Consider the following 23,943-nt stretch of genomic DNA (forward strand, 5'->3'; position numbering starts at 1 on the left):
AGATTGGAAAGATCGTGTGTTCCACTACAGATGAGAAATTTCCTCTTTTATACCATGTGCTGATGTAAACTTTTACCAACAGATAAAGTTTCTCCTTTAGGTTTGGGATATGGTTTTGTCCCAGTGATCAAATGAGCTCCAGTTATGTATTAAGAGCATGCTTTCGGGCCAAAAAGGAGTCTACATTTGCCTAGTGCTCTCTCAGGCCCATTCTTCTCAGTAACCCCATGATGCGTTGTCCCCGTTTGCCCGAGAAGGAAGCCAGGGCCTCCCGTTGAATGGTCCACCCAAGACCCTTCAGTGTCAGACTGGAGCTTAGGTCTTCTGACTCCAGGCCTGGCACTCTTTCCCCCTTTGGCTCTTAACTGTTAGATACTGCTAGAACAACACCAGACAGAATGGGTGCCACAGAGCATTCAGACAAGGAAGAAATTATCCTGACCTGGAAGGCAGAATACGTCTGGACAATTAGCTGGCTTGGCAGGATGCAGGGGTGCCCTGTGGTGAAGCTTAAGAGAAATGGGATGAGCAGGTGGCAATACATGTATAGGAAGGAGGGGAGGAGCAACAGAGCAAGAGACGAGCCCTCTGCAGACCGACCTGATGAGCCAGGAGGATTGCCGTTGTGTGGGCGGCGGGCTTCTGGGGTGGGGTGGGGGGTTAGGAAAGAGCCCCTGGAAGGATGACCTTGAAAGATACAACCTGATGTCCAGTAAGTGGGAAGCATGTTTGGAGTGAATGAGAGGAAGTGCTTGAGGACGAAGTCAGAGAGAGGTTACAAAGAAATCATTGATACGACATGCCTGGAGATGCTAAACAAAAGCCGTGAGTACTTGAACTTGATGATGAGGTTTCTCGCCAGGTACCTAGGAGAACTGTCCGCAGAGCCTGGAGAGACCTTGGGGAGAGGGAAGGAAGTGTCAGCTCTGACACCCCCCCCACCCCCCCGTAAGCTGCACCTCCATCCTTTCCCCGCTTGTTGCCGAAATGGAGGGAAAGCCGAGTCCTATCCCCAGCTTTCCCCACGTGTTTAGGGTTTTTAAGAACTGAGGCACGACAGGTGGCACTTGCCAAATCATGATGTCCTAAAATATTCGCGTCACGCCATGGCCAACCGTACGTCAGTCACCCAATTCTGTTCTTGTTCCCACAGCCTGGAGTCCTCGGGTACTTTGAGTTCAGTGGCTCACCCCAGCCTCCTGGTTATTTGACCTTCTTCACTTCAGCGTTACTTTCATTAAAGAAAGGTAAACACGATTCGTATCTAGATGTCAGTACTTGTAGCAAATGCGTGTATATTGATACCTTCTTTTGTGTACGTTGTCTTCATGTTTATATGTTTAAAATGTTCTGATTCCTTTTCTCTGTATTTTTTATTAAATGGTTACACTGTTTTGTGTTGTATTGGCAAACAAAATACCATGCTGTTTCAAATAGAGTCTCCTAGATGTTTAGCTTTTTAAAAATGTGGCTTGGTCATCCTGTGTCTGCAAGTCCGTGTTTTGTACTTGAGAGTTGATAGCATAACATTTTTTTGAGTGTGTAGGTACAAGGTTTGGTCAGAGTTTTGGGTGGTTGTATTATTGCCAGTTGGATGTAGCATGATTTAGGAATATGTTTCCTTCAGGAAGTGTTTTTACAAGTAGGAAGGTCATACCACATTGTAGCGTAAGCCTGCTGACAGTTTCACTATTCTCAAATTTATTTATCTACCTACCTACCTGCTTACCTACCTATCTATTCTTTTACTTGGTGGAATCCTCTCTTATTTGAGGTCCCTATTTGTAAAGTTAAACATTGTATCCTGGCCATCTTTTCACATTGCCCATGTTCTTCCTCTGTTACAGTCACAGCCTCCTTTCAGTTCTCTGTCCGGTACACTTTGTTCTGCTCCCTTGTCTCTGTCTCCTTTGTTACCACTCTGGTGCAGGCCCCTTCCCCCGCCCCCTGGACTAGACCATTGGGCCCTTAACTGGTCTCCGCTCTTGCCCTCTCTTCCTCACATGGGAGTCTGTTCTCCCCGGCCTCTCGGGCCCAGCTCCCCACACAGCAGACCCCCTGTTCACCCTTCGGGGTCCAGTTCAAACACCCCACACTTTCCCCCCATCTCATTGGGCTACCCGCTTGGTTCCTTTCATAGTGCCGGACATGGTTTGTGTTTATGTATGAAGTTGTGAGATTTGTGTAACGTCTGTCTTCCTCCCCAGACCGTGAGACTTCTGAGGGTAGGGCCTGTGTGTCTTCGGTTTAGTGTTCTTTCTTCAGCATCTGGCACATCGTGGGGTTTCAGTTGCTTTTTGCTGAGTGACCAGACTGATAGTTATGTCATCTTTCCCCCAGTAAATCAACCGAAAACACATAACTGTCCTTCTGTTACTGGGGTATTAAATTGCCTCAACATTTTTGGGGGGGGTGGGAATTAGAATAGTAGAGTATTAATACTTTGAACAATCGTATGACTGGCCATTTTAAAATACACACTGCCTTAAGGTTTTGTGCACAGAGAATGTACTGTTTTCATGTTTTTCATCTTGGGCGACACTGCAAGAGGAAATTAAGCCGTCACATGAGTATGTGTCTGTCCACTTGAAAGATTCCGAGCTGCACAGATTCAGGTGACTGAGAAGACTTAGTGAGTGAAAGTTTGAATTTTGGAAGCAACATACTGCCAAAATAAAAAAGCTTAAGAAGCAGATCCTCAAAAATGTTCTTAGAATTGAAAGCTCTTCAGAGGTCCCCACTGAAAATTGTACGTGTAAGGCTAATCTGCAGTCATTCCCGGAAATGATGGTAGCATCCAAGTTCTGAGTTGAAGAGGGTGTTTCTAGATCATGGATGGATGTTTTATTATCCAGTTAGCTTATATTATGTGCTAATGATTCATCTTAAGTTAGTTTGTCATTCAGAGGTTTCCAAAATAGGACTTCTTTTTTGGAAAAACCTTTCTAAGTAAAGAGAGTAACTTTTCGCCTGTGTTTTCTTTTTGTTTTCTAAGCCAAGGAGGGTGATACATGGCTAAAAACTACTCAAAGGGACAAAAACGAACCTCTTTGGCCAAATCACTAATATTGACAAATGATTACATGACGTTTCTTCTCAGAATAAATCCAGTCAGATTACCTTTACTTGCGACTCTAGTTGGGTCTGGTAAAACCCTCTTGCGTGTGAACTTTGCGAGAGGTGAGATTCATTCTAATTCATCGTTTTTCACCTCTCACTTAAGGTGAACGAACCATTTTTAGAAGCAAAAGACAAATTTGGAATGATCCCTTTCCATAATCTGTGCCCTAAAAGAAATCTTGCCTTGAGCGTCTGGTTTGTTTTCTATGTTGCTTTCTCATACCCAGCGGTTACATGGTGTTTTACTTTTAATAGTAGGTGTTCGGTAAGAGAGACATGGGCCCGCTGGTTGTGTGTTTTGTTGTCGTTGTTGTTTTATGTTATAGTTTGAAATGTAAATTTTAGGGCAGGGCTGTGTTTTGTGTCCACAGATTGAGGCCTAACACACATTTGCCACACTCAACGCTTGATTGTAGAGAGCTCAACCAAAGAAGCGTTTAGACTGTTGCGGTAGAAAGCACATGTCCGGGCGCAGTGCACGGGTGTTCCCGAAATGCACACACCTTTCCTTTGCCTCAGTCTTTTTGTAACTGTCTTAGAAACAGCCAGGACTCTGACATTTGTCTCGAAGCTAGCCGGCCGACCATCACTGTCCAAGGATTTGGAGAATGTCCTGTATGTGAAGCCTCATGCCTCGGTGCTGGGAGAGTGCTAAGAGTACACGCCTGCCTCAGGAATGTAGGCGTTCAGTTGTGAGATGTGGTTCCGTGGTACTTTGCTGTTTTCTTAAGTTGTGTTTTTTTTTTTTTTTAATGTTTTTATTTACGTTTGAGAGAGAGACAGAGAGCACGAGCTGGGGAGGGGCAGACACAGAATCGGAAGCAGTCTCCAGGCTCCGAGCTGTCAGCACAGAGCCCGACATGGGGCTCGATCCCACGAACCCCACGGTCATGACCCGAGCTGAAGTGTGATGCTTAACCGACTGAGCCACCCAGGCGCCCCTTTGCTGTTCTCTTAAAACCGTTTGTCTAACGTTTGATAGTTTTACGCGTTATTATAAGGGAAATAGGGAATACTGGCTTTCCACCTGACCACTTAAGATTGACTGCTTTCTCTTGTCGTTTTAACTGTTTCCACTCGTCTCAATTATCCAGGCCTTTGCTTCACCGGCTAGTCTCAAGTCTTGGTGTTGATTCCGGTTTTCCTCATCCTGACGATGCCTGGCTTTACCACAGAGGGTTTTCTTCTGTGTCCCTGGGTCTATTTCTTTGTTTTCTCTTGGTCTGGATCCCTCTTTTTGTATGAGTAAATACAATTTCATTTCTTGCTTTGTAAGTTACTACCTGGTAAAGTCAGGACTTCACTTCCTCTGGTTCTGGTGTCCCTTGGAATCTTCTTCCTGTTCTTTTTTTTTTTTCTTTAATTTATTTTTATTTATTTTGAGAGAGAGAGAGAGACAGTGCAAGTTGGGTAGGGGCAGAGAGCGAGGCAGACACAGAATCCCAAGCAGGCTTCCTGCTGCCAGCGCAGAGTGCGACATAGAGCTTGAACTCCCGAAACTGTGAGATTGTGACCTGAGCCAAAACCAAGAATGGACGCTTAACAGACTGAGCCATGGTTCAGGTGTCCCTAGAATCTTCTTTTAAATTCATCCGTGCATCTCGCTGGATTTTGGTTGTAATTGTATAAAGGTATAAATTGACTTAGAGGCGAAGGCCACGTTCACAATATTTGGCTTCCCTTTTTCTAAAAGGATCACAGCATGATTATTCATTTATTCAAACCTTTTTGTTTTTTTATAATAGGCCTTAGGCATTCCTCATTAATGTTTAATCATTTCTGAGTGCTGAGTGATTGATGACTTGTGGGCCAGCAGTCTGTGTGTGTGTCAGGATTTGGAGGGAAACCAGTCTCATACAGTTCTCCACGCTCCCCAGACCGCAAAGCCTCTTCGAACCATTTCACACTTGATCTTGGCAGGCAGGCTTTCTTCTTTTGCCCAAAGAAAATTTGGTAGAAGGGTCAGTGTTTTTAAGTTGCTTACTTGATTTGTTTCCCATCTTATGATTATTTCATTATTTGCTATAAGACTGTTCTGGTACGATGTTGTTATAGTTTGCTTTGATTCAGTGACTTTCTGAAAGGAAAATTAGCAACCAGTTTCGATCCTGGTTTTCATTTGGCCTCTACAAAAGGGCTGCGGTGTCGGTGAGTGAGGGAAGCCGTGGCCTGGGCGCCCACACTGCCTGGTCCTTACCTTTTGTCCGCCACGGACGGGATCTGTAAACTTGAACGAAACATTTAACTTTTCTTTGAGTTTGTCTGATATTGGAGAAGGTGAGGAGAAGAGTAAAGCATGCTTTATAAGGCCACGTCATGTGTGCAATAAGTAAGTAAGTGTGAGTAAGATCTTGTGAGTAAGATCATAGCCCTAATGTCTGTCGTAGCTTCATGAGAAAGCCAGCTGGTGGAAAGGGCTTAAAATAAGTATTGGGTCTGTTTCCTTGGCTGATCCCTCCACCAGGTATCGTGTACCCTGACTGACTAATGAATGGACAGGCCTTCCTTTGCTTGTAGCTTCTCCTTGAGCGGCCTGGTGTTCTCCCTGTGGGAGCGACAGCCCTCTCCCACCAGGATTTGAGTTGCTTTGTTCAGATAGTATTTCGATCGAGTGTCTTGAGGCCAGGGTTTTGTCCTCCCCTCCTCCAGCTTCAGCACCCTGCTTGACCAGTGTTGTCGTGGAAAGGTTGAACGAATGGCTCTAATACAGGGCACTGTACCTTGAAATTGCTCAAGTGAGTGATTGGAACAATGAGATGTAAAGTCACCTTGGGCCCCTCCCCCCACCTCTCCTCATGCCTAGACTTTTGGGTTCCTGAGCCCAGGGTGTAGGCAGTGGTTACAGCTGGACTGGGTGCACCCCTGCCTGATGCATTCTTCTTAACGCTTTCTTTCCACTGACTTTTCACAGTCCCCTGACACATGAATTGAACTGAAATTCACATGGTACTTAAATGTTACCTTGAGAATACACTAAACCATGAATTTAGGATGTCCTTTCTACTTTCTTCTGCCACCGTTCGGAATTCCTAAACATATATGACTAGGGAACCTTTGGGAAATAACTGTTGTAATGAATTTTTTTACAGAGGAATTTATTAAAGGAAGGGGTTTTTTTGTTTATTTTTCAGAGAGAGAGAGAGAGAGAGAGCGCACGAATGCACAAGCAGGGGAGGGGCAGAGAGAGAGGGAGACACAGAATCTGAAGCAGGCTCCAGGCTCTGAGCTGTCAGCATAGAGTCTGATGGGGGATTCAAACCCAAAAACCATGAGATCGTGACCTGAGCTGAAGTCGGACGCTTAATGCAACTGAACCACCCAGGTGCTCCATATTAGAGTAAGGACTTCAAATTCCAGTGTAGGGTCCCTCTACTCCACCAGGGGGCGCCAGATTAAGCTGTGATTTGCTGGTTGAATTGGGTCAAGGCACAAAAAAAATGGTCTCCTCCATATCCTTATTCATGAATAAAGCTAATTTTTTTGGAGCACTTTTCTGTTAGATTCTGAAATTTTATACAACATCAAGAAGTCTGAAGGGTAGGGTTTTCTTGTTCTGTGACAGATATTCTCAAAGGTATAGAAAAAACGAGGGACTGATTTCTTAGGCAGCGTTGATTCTGAGGTTCCTTTTTTTTCCTGGGTTCCTGGGTCTGACTCTTGGGAGTTTGGATCAGGCATTGGGTTTAACGATTCTCGCTCGTGAATGAAACAGGTTCTAGGGTCAGTTGGATTTCTTGGATGATCTCACTCATTGTCACTGTACTCACTCATAGAGGGAAATCTTTTCCTAAGTATCGCCCTGTGTTCTGAGGCCCTCTGGGTACTGATCAGTGCACGTTAGAATAAGCGTGTTAGAAATTCCATACTTTTTGTTCCTGTACTTAAAACTGCTTTTTTTCTTTGGTGCCGTTATTTTAGCAAGGATGTCATTATATTTCACAGGAGATGCTTTTATTCCCATTCTGACTTCTCTCTTAAGCCTTGTGAATGCTGCTAGGTAAGAATTAAGGCCAAAAGCAGACCTCCCCGCACTCTAAGGTTCAGAAGCTTGACTAACTCAACAAACATTTGAGATCTGTGCTCCAAGCGTAAAGATGAATAAATCCAGTACCTGTCAGTACCGCCAGATAGTGTGGTGGGCAGGTAGGGTCGCCTGCAGTGTGAGTCCAGGGATGGGTCTGTGACAGGTTGTTGGAGCGTGGAGGCGGGACATCAACATCAGGTCGCGGAAAGCTGCTCAGAGGGGATGGTGCTGGGGCGGGAAGGGTTTCCCAGGAGAGTGCGTTGTCAGCCTTCAGGTGAGCGTGTTGGAAACTAGAGAGAAGATGGAGGGGTGGGGGAAAGCAGAAGGTGTGCAGGAAGCTGAGGAGCAAATTTGGTCGTCTGTAGTTATTTTGATTCCTTGAACCCATATAGGAATATAGATATTTTGGTTTTTTGAATTCCTTGTGTTTTAAAAATAGCATCATCTTCATTTTCTAATTGTTTTCTGATGTTTTCTACCTTTTTTTTTTTTAAATTTTTTTTTTTCAACGTTTATTTATTTTTGGGACAGAGAGAGACAGAGCATGAACGGGGGAGGGGCAGAGAGAGAGGGAGACACAGAATCGGAAACAGGCTCCAGGCTCCGAGCCATCAGCCCAGAGCCCGACGCGGGGCTCGAACTCACGGACCGCGAGATCGTGACCTGGCTGAAGTTGGACGCTTAACCGACTGCGCCACCCAGGCGCCCCTGATGTTTTCTACCTTTTGAAGGTTGTCCTATTTCTACCTATTTGAAGGTGTGGGGGGGGGGGGGGAAGAGAGAGAGAATCCTATTTCTTCAAGGTTTTGGTTTGCTTGTCTGATGTTTTTTGTTTTTGAAGTTGGAGTAAGACTCCAAAGAACCAAAAACATTAAAATCTTGAAAAACTCTCAGGGATCCTCTATAATGAAGTCACAAGCTTATAGTGAAATAACTCAGTGCAGACAGACCCATTTGCAGTCTCTACTTGACCACTTTTGATGTAAAGTTGAGTAGGTAAGCTGATGCTGGGCTGAGCCCTTCCCTGAGTCAAGCCCTTTCTCTGGATGAGCCAGTCTTCACTGCCAGTCTCTGAAGGAGGAGCTGTGACTGTCTCAGGTGGGGAACAGGCTCTCAGGAGGTTGTTAACGCCCTGGAGGCCACTGCGGTGGGCAGAATAATGCCCCCCCAAAGATACCCACGCCGTAATCACCACCGCGTGTGAGTATGGTACCTTACATGGCAAGCAGGAGCCCAAGTTGCTAATCAGCTGACCTTGATTATCTGGATTATCTGAGTGGGCCCAGTGTAATCAGGAGGATCCTTGAAATTGGAATTGAGAAGCAGGGGCACCTGGGTGGCTCAGTCGGTTAAGTGTCTGACTCTTAGTTTCGGGTCAGGTCCTGAACTTGCAGTTTGTGAGTTTGAGCCCCACGTCGGACTCTGTGCTGACAGTGCAGAGCCTGCTTGGCATTCTCTCCCTCCCCGCGCTGCCCCCCCCCCCCACCCCCCGCCTGCCCGCCCTAAACCACTCTCTCTCAAATAAATGAACTTAAAAAAAAGTTGGAATTGAGAGCCAAAGAATAGTGTCAAAGTGATGCAATTTGAGAAGGACTTGTCCTGCCACCCCTGACTTTGAAGCTGGGAGGGGCCACGAGCCAAGGAGCGCAGGGGGTCTGCCGGAAGCTGGAAAGGGCAGGACCTGGGTTCTCCTCCCCTGGAGCCTCCCGAAGGGGCATGCCCTGCTGACCCCGTGATGTTAGGCCAGTGAGGCCCGTTTTGGGCTTCTGGCCTCCAGAACCGTGAGATTAATTTGTGTCCTTTTATGTCTTTTAATCTCCTGAATCTGTGCAACTTTGTTACGGTGGAGGGAGCTGACTCAGTCACGAAGCAGTGCACGGGGAGCTGAGGTAGGAAGCCAGGATCCCGTTCCTCCCATTTACTGTCGTGCTGTCCTGGGATGAGGAGGATGACCCAGTATGGTGTTTCCCGCCTCCTGGCCTTTGCCCCTGACGCTGCTTTACTGGAAGCCCTTTCCCTAGTTAACATCCGCCTTTCTGGTTTCTCCAGGCCTACCTCAAGGCCTGTGGCATTTATAAACACTGCCTTGCTAGCATTACGTCTGGCACGTTAGGGACATGAAGTGGAGACGTGCATCCCACCAGCCCCCTTCCTGGACCTCGTGCTGCACTAGTTGGCCGTGTTCCCACTCAGCAGCTGGCATTGTTTTCTAATGTTCCCTTGAGCTTTCTTAGTGTCTTCCCAGCACAAAGTTCCCATAGGCCCAGACTGAGTCTCCTCATAAGTCATTTTAGTGGCAGGTGCCCTGTGGGACCACAGACTACCCAGTCCTTCCTTCCAGCTGGTCTTCCATCTGTAAGATGCCCTGGTTGCATTGAGCCTTGGCCTGTTTTTGGAAGCTTGGGAGCTAAGAATTGTTTTTATATCGGGGAAGGGTTGTTGGTGAGAAAAAAAATAAAAGGAGGTGTGACCCCTAAGAGCAGCCTAAATGGGGTTGGAGGAGGGATTTGTAACCGAGTGGGTTTCTTTTGTGAAGTCTTTTCTTCTCTGAAGGTGTAAAAACAGAAAGGAATTTAAGTGCAGTACGCACAAGGAAGGTATTTGAATTGATCGTTGTAATGTGCTTTGGTTAAGTGGGGACGGAGGGGGTGCGGGTGTCAGTTCACGGTCATGTCAGTGCACATGACGTGTGTATCGCTGCATTTTGTGTTCCCCTGAATGCATTTGGAGGTACGTTTCTGTCCTCCCTAATTCAAGAGAAAGAAGTCACAGTGAAAGAGTTCCGTATTTACTTAGTACTCAGCAGTGTCATGGCAAGCCCTGGAATGCGCGTGTTGTCATCTCGGGCACCCAGTGCCAGATTAATTTCTAGATGATTGCTTTGTGCCTTATATTGACTTTTGAAAATACATCTCAAAGTGACATTTCTAGGGACAAAATGCAAGTAATAGCTTTAGTTCGTTATGTTGAAAACAAACATTTCTGTGATCTATTACATTTCTTTGAAGGTTTTTTGCATTTGCATGAATGTTTTATTGGAAATGTGGGAAATCATCCGTTGAAAAATTATGAATCACTGTGTAAATGCTGAATAACGGGAGGGGAGTGGTTTTTCCTTTTAATATAATCCCATTTCCCTTTTTTGTGCCTTGTCTAAAACCTTGGAAAGCAGAAGGTAATAGAAATGGCAAAGTATGGAGTAAAACGAGAATCGTTCCCAGGGTGGAAGGTCCCGTGATGCAGGTTTGCCTTTTGGGATGTCACAGTTGCCCAGAATACAGACTGGAGAGCTGTTTTCCCAGGGGGTCCGTGGCCTCCTAACTATGCTGATGAAAAGACTTGATCCAGTGGGATTAAAGTAGCATGCTTTATTTGTTAGCAGTTCTCTTTAGGAGAATTTTTCTTGACCTGATACTGTTTTGCTCCACGATCCCTGAGAGATTAGTTCACACAGATGTCTCCTGGATAGCACATGGCCCGTCCTGATGTCAAAGTTTCTGCACTGCTCAGCTCCAGTGTTTCTGCACGTTCTTTCAGTGTATCTTTGGAGGCCTTACTCTGCAGTGCACCAGGTGCTGTTAGCTCTAGGCTTCTGAGAGAATTTCACAAGCTCAGTGGTTTTATACCTAGAGTCAAGATCTGGAGACCCACCTTTTCCTTCCTGAAGGAGAGATAGGGACACACACTACTAAAAATGAAAATAATTGGGGCATCTGGGTGACTCGGTGAAATGTCCGATTCTTGATTTCGGCTCAGGTTTGTGGGTTCAAGCCATGCATCGGGTTCTGCCCTGACAGTGTGGAGCCTTCTTGGGCTTCTCTCTCTGCCTCTGATTCTCTCTCACTCACTCAAGAATAAATAAACTTAACAAAGTTTAAAAGTAATCATTCTCTGCTGTTGAAGGGGTTTTTGTGGGGAAAAAAGTGTGAGAAATATTCTTAGGTCTCCTTCCCAGATCATTGCCCATCATTAAAACTTACTGGCGCCAGGGTGGCTCAGTCGGTTGAGCGTCTGACTCTTGATTTTGACTCAGGTCATGATCCCAGGGTCATTGGGATAGAGCCCTGTGTCGGGCTTCGTGCTGAGCGTAGACCCTGCTTAAGATTCTCTCTCTCCCCCTCCCCCCGTCTCCCCCACTTACATGCATGCGCTCACTCTCTCAAAAAAAAAAAAAAAAAAAAAGACTTACTGGCTGCTAGATTTATTATCTCAGCCTAATTTTCTTCCTGAGTTTATATGAATCTCACTTTTTCATGATTACCACTGTGGCATAGTCCAATAGAAATGTAACATAAACCACATAGATATTTTTAAATTTACCTGTGGCTGCATTAAAAGTTGAAAAGAGGGGCACCTAGGTGGCTCAGTCAGTTAAGTTAGGTGGCCAGCTTCTGCTCAGGTCATGATCTCCCCGTTAATGGGTTTGAGCCCCGTCAGGCTCTGTGCAGACAGCTTGGAGTCTGGAGCCTGCCTTGAATTTTGTGTCTCTGCCCTTCTCCCCCTCATGCTCTGTTTCTCAAAAAATGAAGAAAAACATTAAAAAAAATTTTTTTAAGTTAAGAAACTGGTAAAAATAACTTCTATCTATAAAATAATACATTTTGTTTAGCCCAGTGTATTCAGGTTATTGCCATTTCAACAGGCGGTCAGTATAAAAACTATTGAGATATTTTATAGATACTTTTTGAACCAAGTCTCTTATGCTTTTACACTTAACAGCATGTCTCAATTCAGGTGCTGAATTTTCATTGGAAACACCTGATCTTTGTTTAGATTACATAAAAATTACAGTGGAAAAAGAGGTATACCCTCAAGTTGTTTTATATATACTTCAGAGTTGTCCAGGGACTGAGTTGAGTGTCGCTTTAAAATTAATTAAGATCAAGTAGAGATAAAAATTGAGTCCCTTACTTGCTCATGTTTCAAGTGCTTGTTAGTGTAGCGGCTCCCATATAAGACTGTGCAGCTGTGGACAGAGGCCTCTGACCCTAGTGTCCCAGCGTGACGCAAATTTTTCTTGAGCTACTGAGTCCCCTGCGAGCACATCCCCGAGGTAAATGTGTCAGATTTGTGCTCCCGGCTACCTGTCATTGCTGAGTGTGAGTTGTATAATGTTCCTTCAGGCAAATGTACTATTAATTTTGAAACCGTCAAAACTTTGTCCTCTTTGCTAACAAAAGAAACTATTGTTACTCTTTCTGGAATGGTTGAGAATTTTAACATTTTTGCCTCCACGAGGTAGTTCTTGCCTCGGTGTGTATGTGCTTTACCCCAGTACCAAACTGAAGCTTTAATATTAAAAATTGAATTTAAGTCATGTGGTTTTAAGTAAAATAAAGTACTTTGATGTTAAAACAGTATGCAAAAGCCCCAAAACAAAAATCTTGATGTAAACCAGAGATCCCAAATGAGCCAGATGGATCCGAGTAGAAACCAGACGGACTTTCAGATTCTCGCATCCTCAGCGCGTCCTTGGTGGCTGACGCGAGGTAAATGGTGACCGTGGAAGGTGGAAGGCACAAGAAGGTCAGCAGAAGCCATTCTAGGGGGGAGTAGTGGGGGAAGCAGGGGTGGAGCTTTCCATCAGCGGCACAGAAGCAGCCCAGCCCCAGAAGATCGCAAGGGCGGTTTGCCTAAGCGCCAAAAGTAGAGGCCCAATGATCGGATCCAAGTGAGACCATTTGTTACTGAGTGCACGCCAACCGTGATGTGGCGCAGGGGGCCCAGATGGTGGCCGTGTGTGCTGTGGGCCTCGCAGCCGAGGGACCCGGGGCCAGGGGCTCAGCGCCTTTTGTAGCAAGCGATGGATGCGTATCGCCAGTCTTCACGCGGTGGTCACCTTGACCCGCGTAGTTGCCTGAGGGACTGGCTGCAGCAGCTGCTCAGCGACCACTGCTTTTGCCCAGACGTTCTTTCCTGGTCTTGCTGTATCTTGCAGTGGTCTCTGTGACCCCTTTCACTGGGTGGTGAAGAGACTTTACATTTTTAAAAATTAATTGAATATGATCATGTTATGTCATTGTTTGACCTTTCGGTGGAGGAGGGGAGAGCATTATTGTGAACTTATTTACTTAATTAAGTTTTTTTATGTTTATTTATTTTGAGAGAGAGCGTGCATGTGTGCAAGCAAGCAGGGGACGGGCAGGGAGAGAGGGAGAGAGAATCCCAAGCAGGCTCCATGCTGTCATCACAGAGCCCAACTTTGGGCTCGATCCCCTCAACTGTGAGATATGACCTGGGCCAAAGTCAGACATTTCACCGACTGAACCACCTCGGAACCCCTGAAATTACTCACTTTATTTTTTTATTTATTTATTTTTTTTTTAATTTTTTTTTTTTCAACGTTTATTTATTTTTGGGACAGAGAGAGACAGAGCATGAACGGGCGAGGGGCAGAGAGAGAGGGAGACACAGAATCGGAAACAGGCTCCAGGCTCTGAGCCATCAGCCCAGAGCCCGACGCGGGGCTCGAACTCACGGACCGCGAGATCGTGACCTGGCTGAAGTCGGACGCTTAACCGACTGCGCCACCCAGGCGCCCCTGAAATTACTCACTTTATAAATGACAGAGATTCCCTACTGTAGAAAGCCTTGGGGCCCTGCTTAACGGAAAATGTTCTGGGCATAGAGATAAGAAGTGTTATTTTTTTGTGTCTTTCTTCCGCTGTAAACTTCCCCTGCTAATTCAAGTACTCCTTGTACACATGAGAGTGCAAATTTAAGCTGCTTCTTCTAGCAAGATTTCCGCTATATGCAGGAACTTAAAATAGACGTGTGATTTTCGTAGATCTCTCTATGTGTGAAAAATAAAATTTTGAAATTGTGATATGTTTGGACGTGCGAGAATCTGCTGTGTGCAGGCAGGCAGGCTGTCCTTTCTTTTTAGTGCAGTTAAACAGGTTTTTGAATGGGCCTTTTCAACTTACGGGGCAGGCTGTCCCTTACGATTCCTCTGCTCCAATAAACCATGTTGCTGACATTGGCAGACTTTCAAATGAACTTCGTCACTGGCTGCCTCCTTCCTTTCCTTCTTGTCTTCTTAGCTGTGGGCATCCACCAAGATTTAGCCTTCTCCTAGAGGGTGGCATCTTCCATCAGTTCATACCCTCTCTTATGTCCTGCTTTTTCTTCTGACAGATTGGCATCTGAACTTATCTGCTGTGCCATTTTTTAAAATTCTGATTTTGAGCCAATTTTGTACTTGTAGAAAAGTTGCAGAAATAGGACAGGGAGTTCCTCAAATTTCTACCTTCACCTCGCTTCCCCCATTGTTCACATATTATGTAACCATTTGTTATAAAGGTGCTTGGGCCAGAATTAAGAACGTAACGTTGGTATGGTTATTATTATTATTATTATTATTATTATTATTATGTTTTTTTATTCAAAAAAATTTTTTAATGTTTATTTTTGAGAAAGAGAACGCGCGCAAGCAGGGGAGGAGCAGAGACAGAGGGAGACACAGACTCCGAAAGTAGGCTCCAGGCTCTGAGCTGTCAGCGTAGAGCCCGACACGGGGATCGAGCCCACAAACCATGAGATCCTGACCTGAGCCGAAGTCCAACACTTAACCAACTGAGCCACCCAGGCCACCCAGTATCATTGACTGAAGCGCAGAGCTCATTTGCATTTTTCCCATGTTTTCACTGATGCTTCTTTTCTGTTCCAGTATCCAATCTTGGATCCCACATCACTTTTAATTCTTTTTTCTCCGTCTCCTCCAACCTGTGACATCTCCTTAGTCTTTCCTTGTCTTGTATGACCTTGACACTTTTCAGGGATAGTGGTCATTGTTTATTTTTTTGCTCAGATAGTTGCAGGTTCCACCTTTAGGAGTGTCTTGGGTTCGCTCCTGTGTCCTTTGAACAAGTTTCATTCTTTTTATGAGCACATCTTTATTGTGACACAAAACGTTTCAATCTGCTTTTGTAGTCTCCTTGCCTCAGCTCTGGAATTAGCTTCTTCTCCAGGGAGCCCTGGTTTCTTTTATTGAAGAATGGCATTTAGAAACCAAGATCTAGGGACGCCTGGGTGGCGCAGTCAGTTAAGCGTCCGACTTCAGCCAGGTCACGATCTTGCGGTCCGTGAGTTCGAGCCCCGCGTCAGGCTCTGGGCTGATGGCTCAGAGCCTGGAGCCTGTTTCCGATTCTGTGTCTCCCTCTCTCTCTGCCCCTTCCCCGTTCATGCTCTGTCTCTCTCTGTCCCAAAAATAAATAAACGTTGAAACCAAGATCTGGGCATTGGGTGTGCTCTTTGGTATGAGGTGTCATAACTTTTAGGGCTTTTGAGCAGGTAGAGCTAGGACGTCTATGTATTTATACCCACATGTATGTATATGTTTGTAGTTCTGTTTCTGTTACGTGTGTGTGCGCGCACATGTATGTGTGAAAAGCTGTAAGTTTATCAAAATTCCTTCTGATTCCAGTCTCACACCAGAGTAGAGTGCTCTTCCGTTAATGTCGAACTTCGTCCACCCACCCTGAGAATCCTGGCTCTCAGTCGTCTTTAGATTTACAGTGCTTGGTCAGGACACTGTGTCAGTGACTCACTTCTTAACTCTCCACCCCTACCCCCTCCACCATGGAGTGGCAGTTACGTTTATTTGTTAGTGCTTGTATTCCACATTGGGCTCCCGCACGTAGTGGTCGATTTAATGATTTTCGTTTCTGAGGATGTGAAGGGTGAACCATGCTCTGGTTCCAAGGGTCCGATACACAAAGGTCTCTGAGCAGGACCAGGCTGCCTCACCCCTGTTCTCCGGAACCCATTTCCTTTCCTTTCCCGTCCTGGCCCCCCTTCCTTCCACACATAACCAATCTCTGTCACTTGTGACTTATTCTTCTGGTGTTTCTTTGGTTTTGTGCCGTTTTATGTTTTTGTTATTATTTTTTAATGTTGGTTTATTTTTTAGAGAGAGTGCACGTGCAAGTGGGGGAGGGGCAGAGAGGGAGGGACAGGATCTGAAGCAGGCTCTGCACCCACAGCAGAGAGCCTGGCGTGGGGCTCGAACTCACGGGCCATGAGATCATGACCTGAGCTGAAGTCGGACGCTCAACCGACTGAGCCACCCAGGCGCCCCGGTTTTGTGCTATTTTAAACTCCTCAGATTTGGGGGAAAGATAGATGGTCCAACGTGGCCTCAGAGATTGCTGTTCCTGCTTCCTCCCTGCTGGTCGCACCTTGTCTGAGGGGAAGAGGGCACCTCTGCCAGGGAGTGGGGTTAAGCTGGAAGCTTGGTGTGGTCAGTACCTTAATATTTTTATATTTTGGCTGCTTGGGTATAACTTGGTAACATTTAAAGTTAAACCAATGTCTTACTTCACATCTAATAAAGCAGAAAGGGGATAGGAAAGAATGTACCTTTTCCTACATCGTCTTATCCGCTAGCTCTCCACGAATACTAGATATTGTAGTCAATTTTAGGCACACAAATGCTGTGTGTACTCCTTGAGGGAAAGAAAGCTTATACTTTCTTTGATCTCTTCCCCCCCCCCACCCCCCACCCCCTACCCCCTGGCCACAACTATTTTTCTTACTTTTTGGAGGCTTTATACTTTTCTGAACACATGTGCCTGTAAGAAACAAATGTATATTGTTCCATCAGGTGTGAGTTATTTTTTGTATTCTGAGAGAGAGACAGCACAAGTGGGGGAGGGGCAGAGAAGGAGGGAGAGAATCCCCAGGAGGCTCCGCGCTGCCAGCGCCGAGCCCAAAGTGGGGCTCGATCTCACGAATCATGAGATCATGACCTGAGCCGAAACCAAGAGTCAGACGCTTAACCAACCGAGCCAACCTTTTAAATGAAGAGGTACACTTTATCTTTCTTCAGCTTGCTTTTTCATTCACATATGGCTTTAAAAAATGTTCGCATTGTGTGGACAGCCCTGCCCCATTGTTTTTCACATCTGCAGAGTACTTCCTGGTGACTGTCCTTCATGTGCCTCTTGGTGCACGTGTGCGGAGAGGCAGTAGGGCTGCAGCCTGTGTCCGCACCTCCCTGTGACAGGTGCCGCTGCTTGTGCTCCCGAGCAGCTGCCGTGTCACCGTTTCCCACCAGCGTTGTATCCGAGTATCATCTCTCTTCTGCTCACCGTGCTTGGTACTTCCCGTTGTCTCAAGTTTGGGGCAGTTGGAGGGGAAAAGGGGGTATGTTGTTCTAATGGGCTTTCCTCTGAAATAGGGAAGTTGAGTGTGTCTTCATGTACTTCTAAGCCTTTTACATTTTTTCCTTTGGTTTGCCCATTTTTAATTGCTTTCTTCTTCTTATTAATTTGTATGAGTTCTTTGTTCATGCTAGGTTCATTCATTTAACCCATATGTTTTGAGCTCTTAATATGCCTAGGCACCACTACAGGTACTGGGGTAATAGCTATAAACAGGATTCCTAATTTCACATAAGTTCCGAGGAAGCTGGACTGAAGAAGAGAAAAATAAATCAACCAGTTTCTGTAGATGTTAATAAGTGCTATAAAAAAATGGAGTACTGGTAGAGCATCTACGTGAGTCGGGGAGGAAGCCCCAGTTTTCCGTTACGGACTTCATCCTCTAAATGTTTGCATTGAGGCGGGGTGGTCAGGGAAGGCTTCTCGGAGCAGGTGGGGCTGGAGTTGACATCTGAATGACGAGAGGCCAGCCGTGGAAGTATCCAGACAGAGCATCATGTGCCTGGGCTCTCCAGTGGGGCTAATGAGTGAGGGGAACCAGGTAGCCGGCCATGAGATCAGGTCGTCGCAGGGAGACAGCGTGCGGGTGAAGATCAGAGACGTTACTCAGGAGTAGACGTGAGGTCTGTTTCTGGAGGAGATTTCTCCAGCTCCTCCTTCTCCTCTTCTAGGCTAGGTGACCAGAAAGAGCTTTGCTCTGGGGAATTTGTGCGTCAAGACTTGATGATTGGGTTTTGTGGTGGTTTTAAGGCATAGGCTTTTTCTTTAATAAAGGAAAATTTTCTGTTTCAGATTACCTAGGAACAGTACGATTTGGGGTTATCACAAATAAACATCTTGCGAAACTGGTATCCTTAGTACACTCTGGAAGTGTGTATTTACATAGACATTTCAACACATCACTTGTAAGTATTTTGAAATCACATTTATATTAGTGCAGTGGTTCTTAACCTTATTTAGGTCACAGACTTCTTTGAGAATTGGATAAAATCTCTGGGCACTCTCCCTAGGAAAGCGAACATGATTTTATATGCAGATTTAGGGTTTCTGCAACCCCACTCTGGAGCCCTTGTCCCCACTTACGAACCCAGGCATTAGAGGGCTCTCGAATGTAACATCGAGAAATTCTTTGTTTATATTCTTTGGTTTGGGCCTGGCCTCATTAGTTTTCCTCCTTGGATGCAACCGCAGGCGTAATCTGTTGGAGAACTGTTGCTCTGGGCCCATGTCCTCAGAGGTTAAGCTTCCATCAGGCGACGATGTTGGTTGTTCATTTGTGCCATTGGTCAGGAGTAGTAACATGATACGCTTTTCTCCTTAGCTGATGAAATGGGTTTTGAAGTTCTTGTTAAGTCACAGTGAAAAGTTGATGGCTTCTCACCCGAGAGCGCCTCAGTTCTCCATTGTCGTCTTTGTTCCCTGATTTCACTTGCTTTTTTGCTGGACCAGCCCCAACTCAGCTATTTCTAAGCTTTTGACCTGTATGTATCCTGCTTAGTCATGTGCCTCTGCTTAATTTATTGTCGCATCCTCAGTCCCATCACCGAGAGTTTATTTTTCTTAAGTATTTTCTGTCTCTGACTGCATTGACAGTGTCACTGATTGACAGGTGGAGTGAAGGCCAGTGTCTCTGTACCCTCCATACGCAGCCCGTTGAACCTGCGCTCCCCTTAGCCCAGCGTGCAAGTCTTATGCCTCTGGGGGCGCCTTTAGGCCCTCTCCAGGGTGCCCCCTTGGTGGCCAGTCCCCCTGGCTTCTGCAGGTCCCTCATAGCCCAGACGCTGTGCTTTATTTCTTGTAGTTCCTGTTCCCAAAGTCCAATGTATTTTTGTGTTTTCCAAATAGAAATGCGTATGTGACGTTTGGATATGTTTTTTCAACCTCCCGCCGTCCCACTTGGAGAGTCACTGTGGTGGTGGTTTCTCTCCCGCTCTCCTCGTGCCTCTGTCTAAGCTTCTGACTTGCTCTGCTTTCGCTGTGTGCCCTTCTTCTCCATCCTCCTCGTAGAGCCAGCACAGGGCGGGTACATTCACAGGGGAGGGCGCTGAGCAAGGAACTTAAAATAGAGAAGAGAAGGTAGGGCTGTGAGAACGGCGCTGGCAGATCCAGTGGGTTTTACTGATCAGGTTTGTAGTCTCTAAGGTTGGTTGGTTGGTTGAACAGCAGAATTCCTCTTATCAAATGAAGTATTCCTGGGACACCGGTTTTCTAAAATAGCCGTGGACGTCTTTGTCACGAGGCAATTTAAGTCTCTGCTTTGGAGAGTACAAAATATCTAGTTTCGTGGAGCCCTCCAAAGCACTTTTGGGGGGGGGCAGTTTTGTTTGAAACCCAGTGATTCATCTCGTTGGAATTTCAGAAATAATTTTACGTTGATGTTCTTTGGTTGTTTCAGAAAAAAAAAAGCAAAAAATCTAAGCGTCTCTTTGCTTCATTCCATACACGTTAAGTGTGATCTGTGGCCCAATACAAGTTCTAGGTCATTCACAGATTCATTCAAGTATTTGTTCTTCTAGTCCCTGGGGGGTACAGGTGACCAGAACAGATGCAAGCCTCTGCCCGAGTGGAGGGTCTGCTCCCGCCCTACGAGCCGATTTTCGAGGAAGCAGTGTAAAAATCTAAAGGCTCCTTGACTTGATAATTTCTCTGATTCATCCATTGATGCTTCTATAAGAACCCAGTCAAATGAAATAGGTCCCCTTGGCCAGGGCAGAAGAGGTCCTTGTTGCCAGAGGCAGACAGGGAGAGTTCTTTGCTCATGGCTGGGTCTGTCTGAAGGGAGCAGGAGGCATCTGTGATGGGAGTCACTTCTCGCAGCCACTTTTTGCTTTTCCCAAGCACTTGGTAGGCGCCGCTGCGTCTGGAGGAGCGGGGGCAGGTCCCATCCCCGCATCTCCCGTCTGCCCCCGGGCAGTGGTGGGGCGGTGGGGGCCACCGGGGGCCGGCCCCGTGTCTACCCTGTGTCGCCCTCCGCAGGTCTTTCCCAGGGAGGCCGTCAACTACACGGCGGAGAACATCCACAAGTGGGCCCTGGAGAACCGAGAGGCGCTCCTCCGCTGGTTGCGTCCACACGGCGGCAAGAGCCTCCTGCTGAACAACGAGCTGAAGAAGGGCCCGGCGCTGCTTGTGTTTCTGCCTTTCAATCCTTTAGCTGAAAGCCACCCTTTAATAGATGAGGTAAGAGTCGTCATGTTCAAAGATACCCTGTAAGGAGCAGGAGAACCTCGTGAACTTGGACGTCTCGCTCCACGTTCCACGTTCTGAGGGTTCTCCGCGTTTCCGTGGCGATACTCCCTCCGTCCGTCTGTGCCCAGGACAGGGTCCGCCGCAGCGTCTGTGGCCACACCGACAGCTGCTCGGGTCTGGGGGAGTCGGCGGGGACAGCCACACCGAACCGCGCCTGGCCGGGGAAGGACCAGGTGTCGCTCTTCTGTGATGACCGGTTCAGGGAGTGGGATAGAGGGGCTGGCCAGCGGCACGGGCGGGTGTGGCCTCGGGGATGCCCGACCGCAAGCCCTGGCTGTCCTCAGCCGGCAGCCCGAATGGAGTGGTGACACTGGCCCCCTTGTTTCTCTGAGCCTTTCCTGTCGCGTGGGTAACCAGAGCGGTTCCCAGAGACAGCCTCTGTCAGGAGTCCCTGCCCCTCCTCCTGCCTCTCTGGTTTCGTCTCGAGCTCTCACTCTCTCCGGATGTCAGTTTATTTTCTACATGGGTCATTTGGAGGCACTTAGAGTAATGACAATAACCGGGGAGCGCCTGGGATTGCTAAATTGGATTTACTGGGGGGTTTTATTTTTTCCTTCCCTCAAGGATCCCTTCATTGGCCAGAACCAATTTCAGACAGCCAGTGTGGCCCTGGCGGGGCTAACCAGACACCGCCTCTCCCTGAGCCCTTCCACGTGAGCCTGATGGTCTGCCTGGAGGCGACGGCGAGATGGGGTTCTTGCCCAGCCAGACCCCTGACTTTGCCACTCTGGGGGCCTCTTTATGAACATTGTTATTCCTGCTGCTACCCTGGCTTAGTGGAAGAGAGGAGAGAAATGAAATCAGTTTGTTTCTTCTCCTCTGATTAGGGAGGACTTGATGTAATAAGACTTAATTCTTCAGAAAACCTTCACTGGCTCAGATATTTTATGGACTGAGACTTTCTCCCAAATTACTCGGCCTTCACTGCATCTAATAAGAGCCTTAAGGCTCTTTGTAGGAGAGATGGGATTTTTAACCAAGATGTTAGCTCTGGTTTTGGATCTTTGCTTCAGCTTTTAAAATTTCTTTCTGGAGAATTCTATTCTTGTCTGGTTTGGGCAAACCAGGGTCCTGGATGGGGTGGTGGTCTGTGACCAGAGCCCATTTCCTCTGTTCAGGGGGTCGTGGTTGGATTTTGGCCCTTGGTGGGAAGGCACTTGGTTTTCTGCCTTTTTCCCTTCTCTCCCCCACTTCCTCCATCTGCGGCCAGGCCGCCTTGTATTATCAGAGTTTGCCTGTGGCTCCTTTCCTCAAGGCTCACAGTGTCCCCGCAAGGTGAGTGGATTCCCGTAACATCAGCGTATGGCTGAGGGGTTGTTGAAAACGAGATGGCATCCTAGCAGTATTATGGACTCCTTAGCCAAGCAGAGTGCTCTGTGCAGTACATTTCCCTCTTTGTTTTAGATCGATTTAGCAAATGTTTATTGAGCACTATGTCAGGGAGCCGTGGGGAGAAGGATGGAGAAGACACAGCCTTGCTCTCATGGTCCCAGAGGCTTGTGCCGTAGGGCAGCACGAGCTTGCTCTTTGTAATTCAAGGCACAGGAAGGTCAGCCCCAGGTTTGGATTGGGGGGAATTGGAGGAGACAGGGCTCCGTCCCAGGAAGCTGGGGGCTGGGCTGGGCGGGGCTGAGGCTGGGAGAGGCTTCGGAGGGGGCAGGCATTTGGGACAGAGTTTCTGGGTGAGTGGAGGTAGGGAAGTTGCTGCGGGTCCAGTGTTCGGATGTGGTGCGGGTGGTGACCCCCATAAAGGGCTGGCTGGAGAGACACAGAGTTAAAGCCTGACGGGGAGAGGCCCTTGGGGGCTGCTTTGAGGACTTCAGGATTAATCGTGGCCATCGGAGCCTCACTGACCAAGGAGAGGTGTCAGCAGAACCGTGTGTTACCATTATCGACGTTTTCCAGGAAAGTGGGAAGATGTAAAATGCTCGACTTGGACGGTGGTGGGGATGGGATGTGGCAGACGGTTGAGGAAGCTTACGGGCTGTTGAGCGCAGGGAGGCAGCATACGGCGAGGGCGGTAGAGTCGGGGCTTTGGGGTGGGGGGCGTGGCGGGGGGTTCACGGGCGGGTGGCCGTGTGGTCGTTGCACTGCGAGGCCCGGTCCAGGACCAGCAGCTGCTCGCACACGCTCCCGGCTCCGGAGGACATGGCATGGGCCGCACACGGCGTCAGGCCGCTGACCCCCTTGTGTGTCTAGAGAGAGTCCTAGAGGGGTCCTGAGACATCTCAGTGTGCTTGTCAAAAGACCCGGTGACTTGTTTTCAGCTTGAACAGCACTGCTTTGAGGCATTCACGGCACGGGAGTCCGATAAGCAAAGTCACGGTTGTCTTATTGGGACTTGAACATTTATCTGATTAAAGAAAATGGAGGCAGGCATTTAGAGCACAGACATTTCAGGTTATTTGTCACATTTTCCTTATTCGTTCATGCAAAATTAAATAGGACATGAAGCGATTCACGTGTAAAGCCGCCTGTTGTGTCAAAGTAATAGAAGAGTAAAAACCAGTTCAGTATACAGGAGAAAAGTAAGAATTCCTCACTTTTTAAGAGCATTACTCTACACAGAATATTTTCTTTCTTTTATTTTCATTGTTTGTTTTTGAGAGAGACAGAGCAAGCAGGGGAGGGGCAGACAGAGGGGGACAGAGGATCTCAAGCAGGTTCCCAGCTGATAGCAGTGAGCACAACACGGGGCTCGAACTCAGGAATTGTGAGATCATGACCTGAGCCAAAGTCAGACACTCAACTGACTGAGCCACCCAGGTGCCCCCAAGATATTTTCTTCAATTGGAAGAAATTGGGGCACCTGGCGGCTCTGACTTTGGCTCAGGTCATGATCTCGAGGTTCGTGGGTTTGAGCCCCGCATCAGCCTCTGGTGCTGACAGCTCAGTGCCTGGAGCCTGCTTTGGATTCTCTGTCTTCCTTCCCTCTGCCCCTCCCCGACTTGCACTCTGTCTCTTTCTCTCAAAAATGAATAAGTGTCAAAAAATATTTTTTTAATGAAATAATAAATAATATAAAAGCATCCTTTACGTGGCTGCTTTGCTTATGAGCAATGTCGTGAAAAGAGAGGAGGAAAAATGCGTTTTCAGGAATCTTGCCCTTAGTATGCTCCTACGTGGACTTTGTAAATACTTGAATTTTTGTGGGGTTTTTCTGGGGGCTGGGGGCATGGCTAGGAGTAGTGATCTGTTGTGTCTTTGAGTGCAAAGCAGTCCTCAGATGGGGCCGGCGGGTCACTGGGCCCTTTATGGATCATGTAGGCTTGACTTGGTTAGTCCCGTGTGCTCTCAGAGCCTTATCCAGAAAGGGTTGAGAGGTTTTTGTATGGGGAAGAAAGTGAAACACTGGTTTATCATCTAAAATGATCTTTTTTTTATGCCCAA

At 47.1% G+C, this 23,943-nt stretch overlaps 1 protein-coding gene across 1 annotated transcript in view; it reads left to right on the plus strand.

Annotated features, from left to right (window-relative positions):
• Nucleotides 1-23,943, plus strand: part of TXNDC11 (thioredoxin domain containing 11) — a 60,210-nt gene that overhangs the window by 23,106 nt on the left and 13,161 nt on the right. Inside the window, exons 5-7 of the mRNA XM_086691217.1 lie at nucleotides 1,154-1,247; nucleotides 18,100-18,212; nucleotides 20,284-20,484. Coding sequence (XP_086547343.1) covers nucleotides 1,154-1,247; nucleotides 18,100-18,212; nucleotides 20,284-20,484 — 408 coding nt within the window. The remainder of the gene's footprint in view (nucleotides 1-1,153; nucleotides 1,248-18,099; nucleotides 18,213-20,283; nucleotides 20,485-23,943) is intronic.

Source organism: Puma concolor, chromosome E3, assembly GCF_028749965.1.
Source record: "Puma concolor isolate L17-30 chromosome E3, mPumCon1.1.hap2, whole genome shotgun sequence".
In the NCBI taxonomy this organism is placed as follows: Eukaryota; Metazoa; Chordata; class Mammalia; order Carnivora; family Felidae; genus Puma; species Puma concolor.